At 44.0% G+C, this 16,720-nt stretch overlaps 1 protein-coding gene across 1 annotated transcript in view; it reads right to left on the bottom strand.

The window, feature by feature from the left end:
• The window catches only part of PRKCE (protein kinase C epsilon), a 1,012,677-nt gene that overhangs the window by 422,323 nt on the left and 573,634 nt on the right, over positions 1-16,720 (bottom strand). Inside the window, 2 exon segments of the mRNA XM_029593349.1 lie at positions 58-143; positions 7,283-7,317. Coding sequence (XP_029449209.1) covers positions 58-143; positions 7,283-7,317 — 121 coding nt within the window.

The following is a 16,720-nucleotide window of genomic DNA, read 5'->3' as shown; positions in this document are numbered from 1 at the left end:
AGCAGAAACGGTAATATTTCTCCTCAGCCGTGTCATTTTCGTTTTGCAATTGTTTACCTCATCATGCGTTTCCTGCTTCTTTAGTCCGGCACACTTCGTTATTATAAGCTCATGACACCTCTTATGGACTACACAAGTGCAAACTGCAAACAGAGAAGATGTAAAGTTGAGACTTTCTGTCATCTGGCTCTGAAGCGAGATCAAATTGCATCGCGTATTAGAGATCAACATTGGCTAAAGCCCTGTGTGTACCTTAATTGCCTTGGGAGCAATATTTCACTTGCTGTAATTGTATATCTCTAAAATATTTAGACAGCACAGCTCACCAAAATTCAGCAGTTCACTATCAACATTAGAACTGAATTCTACTCAAGGAAGTACATTTTAACCCTGTCTTGAAAGGAAATGTCCTAGGATAAGGGCACAAACCAAATTCTGACTTCTGAGCATAGGACATAATGTTGACCCTGTTGCTGCAGTTCATACATAATGCTCTAATTTGGAAGTTATGGTATTGCAATGGAAAACAGTTGAAAACTGGATTCATTTTCTTCTATTCTGGGTTCTTGAATTTGGTCACATAGCAGCTTTTTAGTGGGTCCTGGATGGAAAGGTCTGGAGTTCTCTAATTTTTGAATGCCACAGGCAGATCACTGGAACAGTATAAACAGAATATGTGTCCTACACACTGGTGGTACATATATACCTTACATAATTGCCATTATATTTGTTTGCAGGAGAAGGGGACTGTCTAATATGATCCTTGAAAAACTGAATGCATTTGCGCAATTGTGCACTGACGATAGTGTATTATGCCTGGGTACCTAAGAATGGGTAATGTGGTTGAATCACACCCATTTAAACAAGTACATCATGTGTGATGTAATCAGTGATGTGATTTTTAAAGTATATTTTTTCCTGCAATAGTAAAGGTAATCTTCCACATTTTACCAATGATCATTAACATGTCTTCACAAGTTGTAGAAAACTGAAACACATGCATAAAAATTCAGCCATTGCATATTAAAGACAGCAAACACCATTAACATTGCAAATGACAAAAGAGAAGTACTCAGATTGCTTAAAGAGCAGAACAGCCGCTTTCAGAGAGGTACAAAAAATATGGGACCGATGCAATAGAGTGCGCTCAGCAGTCAGACACGGGATAAATAGGCGCTAATCGATCCTCTAATGCAATAGGGGGATTAGTGCGCATTTAGGGGCGGATTTTCAGAGCCCTGCTCGCCTAAATCCGCCCAAAACCGGGCGGATTTAGGCGAGCAGGGCCCTGCGCGCCGGTGAGCCTATTTTACATAGGCCTACCGGCGCGCGCAGAGCCCCGGGACTCGCGTAAGTCCCGGGGTTCTCCGAGGGGGGCGTGTCGGGGGCGGGCCCGGTCGTCGCGGCGTTTCGGGGGCGGGTACGGGGGCGTGGCTACGGCCCGGGGCGGTCCGGGGGCGTGGCCGCGCCCTCCGTACCCGCCCCCAGGGCGCGGCCCGGCGCGCAGGAGGCCCGCTCGCGCGCGGGGATTTACTTCTCCCTCCGGGAGGCGTAAATCCCCGGAGAAAGGTAAGGGGGGGGTGTAGACAGGGCTGGGCGGGTGGGTTAGGTAGAGGAAGGGAGGGGAAGTGAGGGGAGGGCGTTAGAGGATTCCCTCCAAGGCCGCTCCGATTTCGGAGCGGCCTTGGAGGGAACGGGGGTAGGCTGCGCGGCTCGGCGCGCGAAGGCTATACAAAATCGATAGCCTTGCGCGCGCCGATCCAGGTTTTTAGCAGATCCGCGCGGCTCCGCGCGTATCTACTAAAATCCAGCGTACTTTTGTTTGCGCCTGGAGCGCAAACAAAAGTAGGCCTATTCGCGGAGTCTGAAAATCCGCCCCTTAACGTGCGTCCGACGCAGAGTGAATGAGATATGCAAATACAAATGAGATATGCAAATGTAAATGCATGTGAATGAGCCTATTCACTCCCCATGCAAAAAGATAAATGTGTGTCTCAGATGCACATTTATCGCTCAGATATTAACGCCTGCCTGGAGCAGGCGTTAATAGCTGAGTGCATTGAAAAGAAGTACAGAAAAACAGAAAAAACTACTTTTCTATACTTCTTTTTTAAAAGTTAAAATAAATAAATAAATAACTTGGCAGACCGCCGAGTTATGAAGAACGACGCCAGTAAACTCGGCCTCTGTTTTCATAACCTGCCTGTCTGCCAGTAATGAAAACGGCCGCCGAGTTTATTGGCCGCCAAGTTTATCGGCGGCCGTTTTCATTACTGGCAGACGGCCGGTTATGAAAACCGAAGCCGAGTTTACCGGCGTCGGTCTTCATAATCGGCAGCCGCAGCGGGTCGCGTTAGCAAGGAGGTGCTAAGGTTGCACAAGCGACCCTAGCATCTCCTTCCTAGCGTGAGCCCCTAATTTACATATTGCATGGCCCCTCCCTTGCAGGCGCCATGCATGCATTAAGAAAGCGTGCGCTGAAAAGTCAGCGCCCACTTTCCGCTAAGATTATTGCATCGGCCCCATGGTAATCGGCTGTCCTTGATATGCTATTGCATTGTGAACCCTTGTGGCTGTGTTGAGGTTGGCACAGAATATTGGGTGAGCCCTGTGGGCCCTCACCGATAGCTGGCAAAGGCTGGCTGGCAAGAGACTGGTCTAGGACTTCACCTATACCAGCCCATGTCTACGCAGGTTGAGCCCTGGGCTCAGGGGGCTGGCAGGACTTAGGCAATGGTCTCTTGTGAGCTGACATAGACAAGGATCCAGGGCCAGACAAGGGTCAGAGGCAGGCAGCAATCAGAGTAATCAAAATCAAGGAAAGGGGTCAGATTTAGTGGTCAGTCCAAAAGAAAGACAAAGAGGATACAGGGTGGACTGACATGGGACTAACGGGCAGGTGAGGAGGCTGGATATGACAAGGCTGGGCAGGCTGGAAAGACAAGGCAGGGCTGGAGAGACGAGGCAGGACAGACTGGAGAGATAAGGAAACACTGGAGAGACGAGGCAAGGCTGGAGCGAGGAAGGAAGCTGGCAACACACTACTTGAGGTAAGAGGATCTATTGCTGAGGCAAGGTAGGGATGTCAGGCAAGCCCAATATATAGGACTAAGATGTGTGATGTCATCAATGGGTGCTGTGGCCTATTCCCGCCCTGGGCCCTTTAAATGGGATAACACCGGGCGTGCACGTACCTATGGAGGGAGTTGGGAGGTGGTAGCTCTAGCGGCATCCTACTGTGTGGAGGAAGTCCAGTGGTGCCCAGTCACAAAAGTAGGGTCCAACAGCTGGCAGTGTCTGGGGTAATTGTGGTGGCTTGTGGTAGAGTTCCATGTACCGCCAAACGTAACAACTATCTTTTTTATGTTCTTTTTTATAGATCTAGTTCTAGCCTCTTTGCACTTGCTTTGTCTTTAGTTCATTGCTTCTGTTGTCTTTGCTTACTTAAATGTTCCAATAATTTTTTTTTTTGTGTGGGCGTGTGTATGGGAGGGGAGGGGGGAAGCTGCAGGATGGAAAAGAGTCTAGAGGTCCACATTCAGACACACTCTGGATAACAAAGTTAGCTGGATAAACTTATTCAGCTAACTTTGAAGGTACTGTATAAAAATAGTGCAGCCGCACTATTGAATATAGCCGGCTATTTTTAAGTTAGCTGGCTAACTTTAGGACAGCACTTTGGCCTGATCAGAATTAGCTGGCTGTCATGGTCAGGCAGGCTGGGATCGGGGATTACCCCTACAGGAGAAGGGCCAGTCTCTGGGGAAGACCAGACTGGATCTTCTGCTTGTACCAGCCACCTCCCCTGCAGGTTGAGCCCTTGGGTTCTGGTGGCTGGCAGGACTTAGCTGGAACCAGACGAGCTGGGTCTAGAAGTAGGGCTGAAGCTGGAACACAGCACAGACTGGAAGCTGGAACAAGGCACATGCTGGGAAGTAGAACATGGGCTGGAACCCAGTTTTGGAGGCAGGCAAGAGCTAAATACAGGCAGGGCTATAGACATAGGCTGGAATCAAGGACCAGGCTAGGGCTGGAGACACGGCTGAACAGGACAAGACAAGGCAAGGCCTGGGCTGCACAGGACTAAAACAAACCCAACAATAGACAAGAAGGCCCAAACTGGGCATAAGGCTGGGCTAAGCAAACCTAGAAGGTTTGAAGGCTGCAAGGTGGAACAGGAAGGCCCAAAAGACTCCTGAGCATGTCAGGAAGGCCGAGAAGGCCACATAGCAAGGCAGGTAGGCCTGGGAGGCCATAGAGCAAGGCAGGGAGTCCTGGAAGGCCACAAGGCAAGGCGGCCAAGAAAGGCAACATGAAAAGGCAGGAGGCCAAGGTAAGCCATAAGGCAAGAGGCCAGAGAGGCCACCAGACAAAAATGGCCAAGTCAAGGAACTGAGGTGACTCGAAGAGGCAAGTAGTGTATGCAAGGCTGGGCTAAATAGGTCTGGAACTGCCACGCTATGTTATCAGCAGGGAGGCGGCTAGAGAAGCTGTGAGCGAGGCTCCCTGATGACCTCTGCTGGTGGAGCAGGGGCTGTATAGCAGGCAGAATCGTGATACTAGCTGATATCCAGCTAACTAAATATTGGAGTTAGCCAGTTAACTTAGCCTGGTAACTCAACTCCACCCAGTTACACCCCCAGAATGCCTCTAACTTATCCTGCTAAATTCTAGCCACCTAACTTATTAGCTGGCTAGAATTTAGCTAGATATGTTCCCAAATATTCATTTAGTTGCCTAACCTTTTTCAGAATGTTTCAGTTCTCTGCTTCTCAATGATGCCTGTGCTAGCAGGGTGACAGGCAGTACCACATACTGAAAAGCTTCAGATGACTGTAAGAGATTTCCAGGCCGTAAGAGATCAATTGCAGGAATTCCATTGAAGCACCACAGATCATAATGGAGACAACACAGAAATCCCATGGGTAGAAGGGGCAAACCCAGGGGTTCTCACAGTTGCCCCAAGTTCTGAACAGAAGATGCTGTTCTTTCAGATGACAAAAAAAAGGAAATGGGTCAAGCCTGGGTATATAAACTGTTTAACTAATACCCAAAAAAAGAAATAAGGTGAATATAATTTAACCCACTAACATTTTTTCACTAACTTAAAACAAAATGAAAAATAAGAGTGAAAAACCAGTGAGGTTCATATTCATTACCACTTAGCCGGATAAGTTCCGATTTATCTGGCTAAGTGGCGCGCTTTAAATATTCGGCCATGGTCAGCGGATGCCACTTATCCAGATAAATACTTACCTGGTTAAAGTGATGGGAGGGGATTAGGCATATTGGGGAGGAATTGACTTATCTGGCTAACTCTGGTCGCCCTGTAGCCCTGTCCTAAAATTAGCTGGGTAAATGTATTTATGGGGATTAATTTTAGGAAAGCTGGATATATTCAGTGGCACAGCTAAGCTTATCTGGCTACCTTGTCGAGGCGCATAGAGGCTGAATATAAATCTCAGTGAGTTCATATACATTCTACAATCACAAAACTGAAAGCAGAGTGCACAAACCTTAGAATCATTAACCAGCGTGAAAAAACACTCCTGAAAAGTATGAGTTTTATGAACTGAAGGCTTGTGAGCCAAAAATAGCCAATAATATCTTTTTTCAGGTCGCTGCTCTTAGAGATCCTTGTCAATAATATTTTGCCTTTTATTTTGACCTGGTGGTTTCTTCCCGCTCCTCTATTGGAACCATGGCTGGGATCCATCACCATGAGCCTTTATTTACAACTCCCCAGGCATGTTTTCTCTATTTTATATCCCCTCCCAACTGACTTTAGCCCAATCATTGCAGTGATGTTCCTCAGTTAGGGGCCATATACCAGGGCTCCTAGTAGAGCACTCATTACCCAAAATTATTGGGAAAAGTATATTTTTTGTTGATTTATATTTTGCTATTATATTATATTTTTGTTCTGATGTATTTTAATATGGTGCATTTTTGTTCGATGCAGAACTTATTGTATTATTTGGGAGTGATAGTCTAGCTGTTTGATACATGTTGAGAACAGGTTCATGATAGGTCCGTATAAGGGACATTTATTATTATTATTATTATTATTATATCATTTATTATATTGATGTATTACATCTTCTAGATATTAAACTGCTTTGGGTTTTGCTTTAGGAAAATGAGCTGTCTATAAGTATAAATAGAAACTCCTAATAGCTAGAATAAATCATGCTTCCTGGTACGTGTTTTATTATTCAGAAAAACTTTTATTTTCTGGAATCTGGTGCTCAGTGGACATTATAACCCAGCACCTTCTCTCATAACCGTGGCCTGATCCAAACTTATCTCCCCCCCCCCCCCCCCCCCCTGTTCGATTCAACCTAGCCCTACCCAGCGCTTCTGTAACTTATTCCTCTGGAATTACTGTGTAGGTCAAACAGCTAAGACTGTAAATTGCGTGAGAGGGAGAGGGTACCAGACTGCCAGAGGAGTGGGTCACAGAAGCGCTAGGCTGAGTTGGTTCGGATCAGGTTGCAGGGGAGTGGGAGGGATAGAGTGAGGTACTAGCAAAGGGAGAACTACCACAATCTGGAAATATCCATTATCTGGAATGGCCTTGCCCCCAACTATTCTGGATAAAAGGTATCCTACTGTATTACAGCTGCTAGCAATTGCATGCTATTTACAATGTAACGCTGGGATTAGATAATTTCATTCTTCAAGCCAAATTGTTCTTATAACACAGACTACTTGGCTACAAAGTCTCTGATATTTTGAAAAGATGTTTGAAACACAATAGGACCCACGATGTTCTCAAAAAATTTCTTCTGCAGTGTCTAATGCAAACACTTTTAAAATTAGGCCCCAAAAGCTGATGGTTTGTAGTGAGCTATAATAGCCTTTCCTTCCTCCACAGAGTCTGACGGACTCAGAGTATGACAATTGCACAGCAATACCCATCAGCTCTGTCATCTCAAAAATGCAGTGATACTATTCTTAACAATAACAGGAACTCACGGTGAATCATGAACATATTATAAATGCGCACAGAGCTGCAGGAAAAAAATGCTCTCAAATCTGGCATTTAAACAATGTTGTGTATGAGGTGCTCTTGCACTTAACAACAGCATCCCACCAGCCAGGTGACTTGCTAATGGTTCTGTCCAGATTTATAGTCATGAGGCCATTCTTGCAACATGAGCACCTTATAGGTGGAAGCTACTGTTCAGATAATCCTAACCAATGACATTTAGTACAACTCGTTCTACAAGGATTTATCACACCTCAAAAATCAGGGCCCCCCAAAAAATGTCTCTCTTACCTTGACATTGATATCCCTGTTTTCCTATTACACCCCTGTAAATAAGAACAAACATATTAGGAAAATAGGAAAATAAAATGCACCATACTAAACTTTCTATATTACCTGATGTTTGTGAGCTTGACATGCCACCTGCAACTATAGTATATCTTCCTGCAAAATATTTCATGCCATCACTGAACGGTACTGGTCAATAAAAGCGATGAGTTTTATTATTGATATCATGGTTATTCTAATTAGGAGCCAATATCATGTAATACAGCAGCTATAATTTCCTCTGAGGTTCTGCTCGTCTTCAATGCCCAATAATTCTCACACCATGACAATGAACAACTTTCCTCCTGCTTCAAGCAGATTATGAGTTTTGTCTGTGTTGTCACTAATCAACCATTCCTCTATAATATCTTTTTTAGGCTTAGCCTTTCACCAGCTCACAAATCTCAAACTTTGGCAGTGTTTCTGTAACATGGGTGCTTGTTTCATGCTGCAGCAAATTCAGTGGATTTAATATGTGTAATGAGGCCACATAGCAGTGGTATTCACTCCCAGCCCTCGAGGGGCAGAAATAGGTTGGGTTTTCAGGATATCCCTAATAAATATGCATGAGACAGATTTGCATGCACACTGTCTCCACTGTATGCAAATGTATCTCCTGCATATTCATTAGGGATATCCTGAACACCTGACCTGTTTGCAGCCCTCAAGGACTGGAAGTGAATATCACTGCTATGTAGAGTCAAAAGTGCATAATAACATATTGTTTTAGTCCCTCACCCTCTCCTTGAAGAAAACTGCTATCCAAAGATTCATGTTTTTGCATATCCCAGTTCACCCAATTAACATACTTATTATGACAATTTTACAGCAAAAAAATCCAAATTTCCAGTCATTCATCACAACAAATGAAGGCAGCACCACTGGACGGAATATGCACTGTGCCATCTTTGCTGAGGAGAAAGCAGTCAGTCTGGCAATCCTTTACAGATTAGGGGTGGTTAAACTGGATTTCCAATGTATTATCCTCTGGACTCAGTTTTCTGCTACTCAGGAGTTTCTATGGCCTGTGAGCAAAGACCCAGAAAGCTGGGGATTGTATGGCTCAATTAATATTGCCGTAAATTGCTGATTAGCTGCAATTCAGTTAGAATTGTACTAGCCACATCACATAAGTTAAAGCTTCTGTGGTGGGCTGCAGGCTCTATGTGCCTTGGTCTGAGAAAGAGGACGTGCAAGCAGATAGCACGGTAGTGTCTTGGAGAGATCAGATCATGTATCATCACTTTAAGTCCTAGCCGGAGTATTGACCCGGACTTGGTATCTTGCTAACTGGTTGAGGTATGAGATGTGTGTGTGTGTGTGTGTGTTGTAGCTGTGTAGTTTGCAGTGTGCGACTTCTGCGTTGCTGTGTGTTTTGGCTTGTGGAACTTTGAAGGTTGATGGTAGCTCTGCTGTGTGAGACAAATGTGTATCTCTTTCCCTCATCTGTCACTCTTCCTGCGCTAGGTTACTCTGTATAGTGCAGTTTCGAGTTGTCAAGGCATCGTGTCCCAGAAGAGATGGATTGGAAACTGAACCTTTGGTGTGGTAAAAAGCAAGCATGTGTGAGATGGAAACAGAAGATGCTGGCACTTAAGGGCCAGTTAGTCCACTTAGTTTGCCCCCTTGTACCTGCCTACTGTGCTGTCGCAGGTTCTCCCTCCTGTTATCATTAAGGCTCTTTTATGTTTATCTCACGCATGCTTAAATTCTGCCCCTATTTTGCCTCCCATAACATCTGCTTGAAGTGGTGTCTCTCACCCTCTCAGTGAAAACGTATCCTCTCAAAATCCTTTGGGCTTTCTTCCCATCAGCATTATAGGATAATCCTTTCTCCTTAAGCTTTTCATTTTGTAGAGGCTATGAGGTCTCCACTAGATGGCCCTAGCTCCCAGTCCATGGTTATCCATCTAGAGCAGTGGTTCTCAACAGGTGTGTCAGGACACACTAGTGCAGGGCTTCCCAAACCTGTCCTGGGGACCCCACAGCCAGTCGGGTTTTCAGGATATCCACAATGAATATGCATGAGATACATCTGCATACCATGGAGACTCAGTATATGCAAATTTATCTAATTGGGATTCCCAGGACAGGTTCGGGTAGCCCTGCACTAGTGTGTTGTGAAGTCCCAGGAGGTGTATCACAAAGCCAGCAGAAGACTGATCTTTCCTCATCAGTCTGGGCAGGAGTTGGCTGACTTCTCTTTTATTGGGCATGAGAGGAAGCTGCTCCGGCTTCCTTCTCCTCTTCCTGGCCAGTGGGAAGTTGTTCCCACCTCCTTCACCCAGATCAGAGCGCAATATCACCAACTCCTGTTCATATGGGCCCGTCGGACACCAACTTTATCTTCCTCTGCCTGGCAGCGAGGCTGCTGATGCTCTCTTCACCCCATGGGACCTGCATGTGAAAGCAGGAGCATGAGGGAGAAATGTGCATGCTCTGTAGATCCGCTACTGCTGCCTCCTCATCTTCCTCTCCTCAATGCTTCTTGACCTCATCCGCTGCTGATAAAGATGGAGGGAGACTCTGGATTGGACTGAAGTTTTTCTGCTGGCTGGGAGCCAGGATGAGGGGGAAATGTACTGGGCAGGAAGGCATGGAAAGATAGGAATTCAAGAGTCTACTGGGCAGGAAGGCATGGGGAGATAGGGAGTCAGGGATGGGGGAAAGGAGGTTGGGGTTGCTGTGGGGGGAGAAGTGGAGGAGGGAGGGGTTGGAGCAGCTGGGCAGGGAAGAGAGATGGAGGTGTGGGACTGCTGGGTTGGGGGAGAGGGGAGTGGGGGATGCTGAACAGGAATGGGTAGGAAAGAGGTGGTCAGAAGTACTCTGGGAGGGGAAAGGGAGAGGGAAGGGCAGAATTAATTATTAATTAAGCTAACTTAGAAAATAGTCACTGCTATTACTAGTAACAGTAACATGGAATAGACTTAGCTTTTGGGTACTTGCCAGGTTCTTATGACCTGGATTGGCCTCTGTTGGAAACAGGATGCTGGGCTTGATGGACTCTTGGTCTGACCCAGTATGGCATGTTCTTATGTTCTTATGATAGGAGCATGTAAAGGGATGATTGAGCAGTTGGGAGAAGTGAGGGGTGATGGGGGCATGGAAGGAAGTGACTGGGTACAAGGGCCAAACTATGTCAGTTTTGAGAATAAAAATATGGAACCCAATATCTACAACATGATACTTAATACAATGAATCAATACATGTTATATGTGGATGATGATTGAGTGTACCTTCATACGATGCGAACCTACCGGGTTCTGCTATCGTGTCTGTGAGCCTTAGACTGGCTTCTAATCATTAGGTACCTCAATAAGATGGTTAAATTCTGTTGTTGTCCACGAGTATTGCACTTATCTCATGTTCGCACAGTCAGTCTCGTGCCGCCGACACCGGGGTGTTTCGGAGCAAGGCTCCTTCTTCAAGGGCAGTACTTATGTAGAGAGAGACTGCTTAGACACTGTGGAAATTTGCAATCGCGGTAGTTTCAATATTGTGGACTTGACGTTAGCAGTGCGATCAGTAATACTCATTTCCACAGTGTCTAAGCAGTCTCTCTCTACATAAGTACTGCCCTTGAAGAAGGAGCCTTGCTCCGAAACACCCCGGTGTCGGCGGCACGAGACTGACTGTGCGAACATGAGATAAGTGCAATACTGGTGGACAACAACAGAATTTAACCATCTTATTGAGGTACCTAATGATTAGAAGCCAGTCTAAGGCTCACAGACACGATAGCAGAACCCGGTAGGTTCGCATCGTATGAAGGTACACTCAATTATCATCCACATATAACAAGTTTTGAGAATATGCATTTTTTTTTCTCTTTGAACTTTGCTTGGTGTAGAAACATAGAAATGATGGCAGAAAAGGACTGAATGGTCCATCCAGTCTGCCCAGCAAGCTTATGGCAGCATCTGCAGTGCCATACAGGTCACCCCCATTCTTAGTTTCCCAGATCGTCAAAGTCAGGGCCCTTGCTGGTTTCTTTCTGAGTCCAATTCCCTTTTATCTCTTGCCGTTGAAGCAGAGAGCAATAAGCCTTATACTTCTGCTGTAACTCCAACATTGCTCTCTGCTTCAAAGGCAAGAGATAAAAGGGAATTGGACTCAGAAAGAAACCAGCAAGGGCCCTGAATTTAACGGTTTGGGAAAATAAGTATGGGGGGGTAACTTGCAAGGCAGATGCCACCCCCTGATATCTGCAAACAGGCACATATTCCCTTCTAACTCTTCCTCTGTAACACCCAGAAATATATTGATGAGGACTCGGGCCTAGTATTGATCCTTCTGGCAACTCACTGATCATTCTCCCTGCAGCAGTGTGTACCCTACTGATGTCCACGCCAGGGACTATTCTTCTGTGATGCGGCCAGTAAGGTGATGAGGGCAAGGGATTTGAAATTGGATTTTTCGTTCATATGTGCGAGTCTTTGTTAACACTTACAAAGCATGGTCACTAACTTCCCTTGGTTTATGATACTGTTTTTTTCTCCCTATGAAATAGCATCACATAATGGTTTTGAGAATATTTAAATGAAGTAGTGAACTAACTGGAATGTGGGCAAGCATTTTCTATTTTGGGGGCCTGGTAGCTCCTCCTTCCTCCTTTGTCTTCCAGCTTAGTAGGGACCAGTGCTGGGATTCTGGCTTCATTCACAACTACCCAAGGATTTTTCTCTTTTGTTCACTGACACTTCTACCATCCTTTCCTAGTCTGGGTCAGTGCAGCCACCGTCCTGAGACTGTGAGTCATGCACCAGGGTTCCTGCATCACGGGCTCTAAATTCGACCATCATGTCATCCATAATGAGGACCATGACTCTTTCCCAAGGGCTGTGAATGCTGCCTCTGCAGCATTCTGAGCCCCAGCCAACCTGGGGTAAGGACAACCTAATTCAGGAACTGAACCTGGGAATCTCCACATGGCCACCACTCTGACCTGGGCAATCATTTCTGGCTTCCTGCACACAGCTCAAGCTGATATCAAGGCCACAGCATTCACAGATGGCTTCCTCCACCAAATTCAAGATGTTAATAGCAACAGGAAATTAACTCTGCAAATTAAAAAATGATAAACAGACTCATCTATATTGTAATTTGACTGATAATGTATTGTGCAACTGGGAGCAGTGGCAGGTCTGAAAACCCCTGTAAAGAGGATTTATTTGATTTTTTTAAGCTTCAGAGGGCCTGGGAGCTATGTTTATTTAACATATGATGCAATTATTTTCATTTACCAAAAATGACAAATAACTTGCAGCTGTAGATATTTTCAAGTCTAAATCTGGGAGAATCAAGGCCAAAAAGAATTCAATAATTGCTATAACAGTCTTCAGCAATAGTATGCTGTGCAATCATGGCTGAGGTGCCATGTAAGGTATAAAAGGTAATTAGCATCCTGTGATAGCTCAGAATGAAAGGAAGAGGTCACCTCGGTTAATGAATGTCTTTAATAAAAACGATGCTTCATTAAAAAAACTTACGTGCATCACCATTCATTGTACTTTGCAGTATACACTAAAGCATGACAAGTCATGTCTCACACACACACACACACACACAGAGTAATCTTTTTAGAAAGTACGTGACCTTAATACTCAATGAAATGGTCAACAAGACAGCTGCCTGCGCTAACTAAGTAACAGCTTGGTAACAGGTCAGTGTACCCAGTGAAGACGCTAACTACTTTAAAGAAGCGTCAAATTTTGCTTTTCCAGCTGTGATTCAATACTGAGGCATAAGAAATAACCCAGCCTTTCCCATATTTTCTTTCATCAAAAGAAGGGAATTTCCCCAAAACTGTGCCTTTTAAATTATTTTTTTTTATCATATTCTGAATCTTTACTGATCTTCCTTGCAAGTTGGCCAACTACATAACACTTGGATCTTCAACACTTTCCTCCATGCAAATGAATCCCATAGTACTTTATAATTCTTAAAAATAGGTACAATATATTAGTTATCACATAGAAGGTGCCATATTGAAATAATTGACCAGAGGTTCTCAAGTTTGTCCTAGGGACACATCTGACCAATCAGGTTTACAGGATATGCACGGTGAATATGCATGATGTAGATTTGCATGCACTACTTTTAATGTATGCAACTCTCTCTCATGCATATTCACCGTGCATATCCTGAAAACCTGACTGGTTAGGAGTGTCCTGACAACGAGGTTGAGAACCTGTAATTGACTACAAACTGAAAGATTAAAAATAGAGTGATTATAGGCTGGATAAGAGAGGTGTGTTTCGAGATGGCTATAATGAGTGACAGTTGCTGAGTAGGGTTGGGCAGATATTTCCAATTTTGCCTCACTGTTAGTTTTCTGTACATAATGTATGCTTGTGAATATTCACCAGATTCTCATCAAGATGAAACCTGGCAATTTTTTAGAACATTACTACAGGACAGGGATAGCCAACTCCAGTCCTCAAGAACCACAAACAGGCTTGGTTTTCAGATTATCCAAAATGGATATGCGTGAGATAATTTGCATACAATGGAGGCAGTGAATGCAAATCTATCTCATGTATATTCTTTGAGATATCCTGAAAACGTGACCTGTTTGTGGCTCTCAAGGACTGTGGCTGGCCACCCCTGGTTCAGGGAGTCACAAACCTGTCCTGGGAGACACCCCCCCCCCCCCCCCCCAGCCAGCTACATTTTCAGGTTATTCACAATGAACATGCATGTGATAAATTTGCATTACCGAAAAAGATGCCAACGTTTAGAGAGGAAATATCATCAATAATTAACTTTGTGGGTATAGATGCTTTGCTATTGGCTTTCCTGGAATCTTGTTTTGTATATGTATTTTGAATGTTTGTGCTTATGGACTCTGTTTTCCCCAGTGAATTGCCCTTTTATTTGCTGTATGTTTCCTATCACAGGAAGGTTCAGGTAAAAGTGACATTGCAGGACAGAACTCAGAGCTCTCACTGGCAACGTCTGCATATTCTGACCCTTACCTGTCACTTTGAAAATGCAGTTAAATTCTCACTGTCACTCGCACTAGCAGACATTGAGGCCGATGACCTATTTAAGTGAGGGGGGCTGCGACTTCCAGGCGGTGGTGAGATATCTGGCTTCATACTGGGATGGGAGATTCTGGCTTCAATGGATAATAGAGGGGTGTCTGTTGGGTGGGAGGCCCAGGGTACTCCCTGCACTGCAATTCAGAAGTGTTTGGATAAAAACATAGTCTGATTTCAGAAAATGTAAGCAATGGCCAGATTCTTTTTTTTTATTTAGTTATTCCTTGCATAAGACAAAGCAGAGGTGGGTCCCAGTTGTTGTGCAAAAGCCTGGCATTTGCTCATAATTTTTCCCCTCTGTGAACACTGACTAAATAATATCACATCTGGCTTCAAATGATCTGCCAAAGGATATTTCGTCTGTGTATTTTATGGATATTTTTATCTCTTAGTTTTTAGTTTATTATATTTTTATTGTTCAGCAAGGAGATGACTATAACATTTGGCTTTTTTATTTTAGGCATATTTATTTATTTATTTATTTATTTAAAAACTTTTATATACCGGTATTAGTATGCATACATCATACCGGTTTACAATGTAACTTTAAAGGTAGAAATTACAATGAACAGGGAGGGCGAACAAGGAGGAGTATACAAAGAGCAGGAGGTGGAGGAATTAAAGCAATAAATAAAAACTGCAACGGACTATTTACAGGAATATACAAGGCGTAGGCAAGATACTTGCATATGATTATTTTTGCATTTTTTTATAGTATGATTTTGATTTTTCATTATCTCATTTTTTGTTTCAGCTATTTTTGTTTGTCAACTGAAATAAGATAATGCTAAACTGTTATTTTTGAGGGTTTGTATATTGTGTTTTTGCCTCTATAATTATAATACTATTTAATTTTGTTGTTTTATGCTTTGCAATTGTGGATGCAAATTTCAGCTGTTAACCACTTGGATGCATTTTGCCACATGCAGAATATCAAATCCATTAAATAAATAAAAAATAATAATGATAATATTTACTACAGCTAAGGAAAAAGACGCATACAGGAATGTACGACAAAAACGTTCTCCCACAACACTCTCTTACCCATAACACTCTGTAAAATGGGGGCGTCATGTTGGTAGATAGTAAAGCACACACACACATCTTTGCTCCATTTCAACGGGAATTATGGGTAACAAAATTCTGCACAGGAAAGCTGTGGCACCCTTTTTGTAAAGCAGCATGGTGTGTGTGTTTGCAAGGAGTCTAACTTGGAGGCTGGTACTTTGTTATGTTGTCACATTTCAGCAGAGGAGGGAACAATCACAGGCAGTTTTCCAGTTGCATCTGATCCCCTTCTCTCACCACCCCTTTACAAGCCAACTAGTGGCAAAAAAAAAAAAGAGCTTCCTAGTTTCACATTATTGAAAATGTGGGGAAACGTCTCTTTCTGCCAGCATCCATTGATAAGCGAAGGTTTCACAGACTTTCTCTTATGGTTTGATTTGCCAGCATGAGTAAAAGAATAATACTGGTTGCTCTGCTGTCTTCGTTTCTCTCTGGCTCCATTGTCCTGTTTGATCTTCTTTTTTCATCTATGAGCTTTCTTTCTCTCTCCTCTTCACTTCTGTCCAACTATCACCAATTCCCAGATGCTGCCTCCCATTTCTCTGCTTATGCTCTTTTTTCCTTCTAATCTTTCTCTACCAATACTTTTACCTTCTTCTTCTTATGCTTCTCTCCTCTCATTGCCATTTCCTTCCCTATAACCCCCTCCACTTCTCTGTTTCCCTCCTATTCTCTTCCCCATCAATTATCTTGCCCCTCCCCACAATCCATCCTGATCTCCCTAAAGCTTCCTGTTCCTATCCCCCTTCCTACAAACCCTTCTGAGTCTTCCTCTCTGCATCCGGACTTCTCTGCTATGTTTCATCTTTTCTTTTTTTTTCTCCCCACTCCTGAACCATCTCCCATCCTCCTCTTCCCCAAATACCCTCCTGGAAAAGATTGGATCGGTGTGAGCAGACCGATCCTCCCTCCTCCCTACCTGTTGTGATGCGTGTTTCCCCCTCCCTCCCTGTACTGAATATTTTCTTTGCTTTGCATTGCTTCCTTAAAATGAGTTTTGGCCTTGGGCTAGAAGTGCTGTGCTCCTCCTATCCCTGGGCTCTATTTTATGGGTTTGCTAGGAAATCAGATATTAGCACTGCACATACATCAGCCTCTGGAGAAGTTATACAGAGACAGTCCTCCCTTTGCCATTTGTACCCCTGTTTCTAAAATCGCTATCATTGGGCCCAGGCCAATCCTCAAAGTGAGGTGCCACATTCGTTCACAGAAGAATCTGATGTTGCCAAAAGCAGAGTGCATAGCTATTTTGTTTCTCTCCTTATTACAAGCTAATCTCCTCAAGAAGTA

This window comes from Rhinatrema bivittatum, chromosome 3 (assembly GCF_901001135.1).
Source record: "Rhinatrema bivittatum chromosome 3, aRhiBiv1.1, whole genome shotgun sequence".
Taxonomy (NCBI): Eukaryota; Metazoa; Chordata; class Amphibia; order Gymnophiona; family Rhinatrematidae; genus Rhinatrema; species Rhinatrema bivittatum.
Note: the sequence above shows the minus strand (reverse complement) of the source record. Positions and strands in the feature narration are given on the sequence as shown.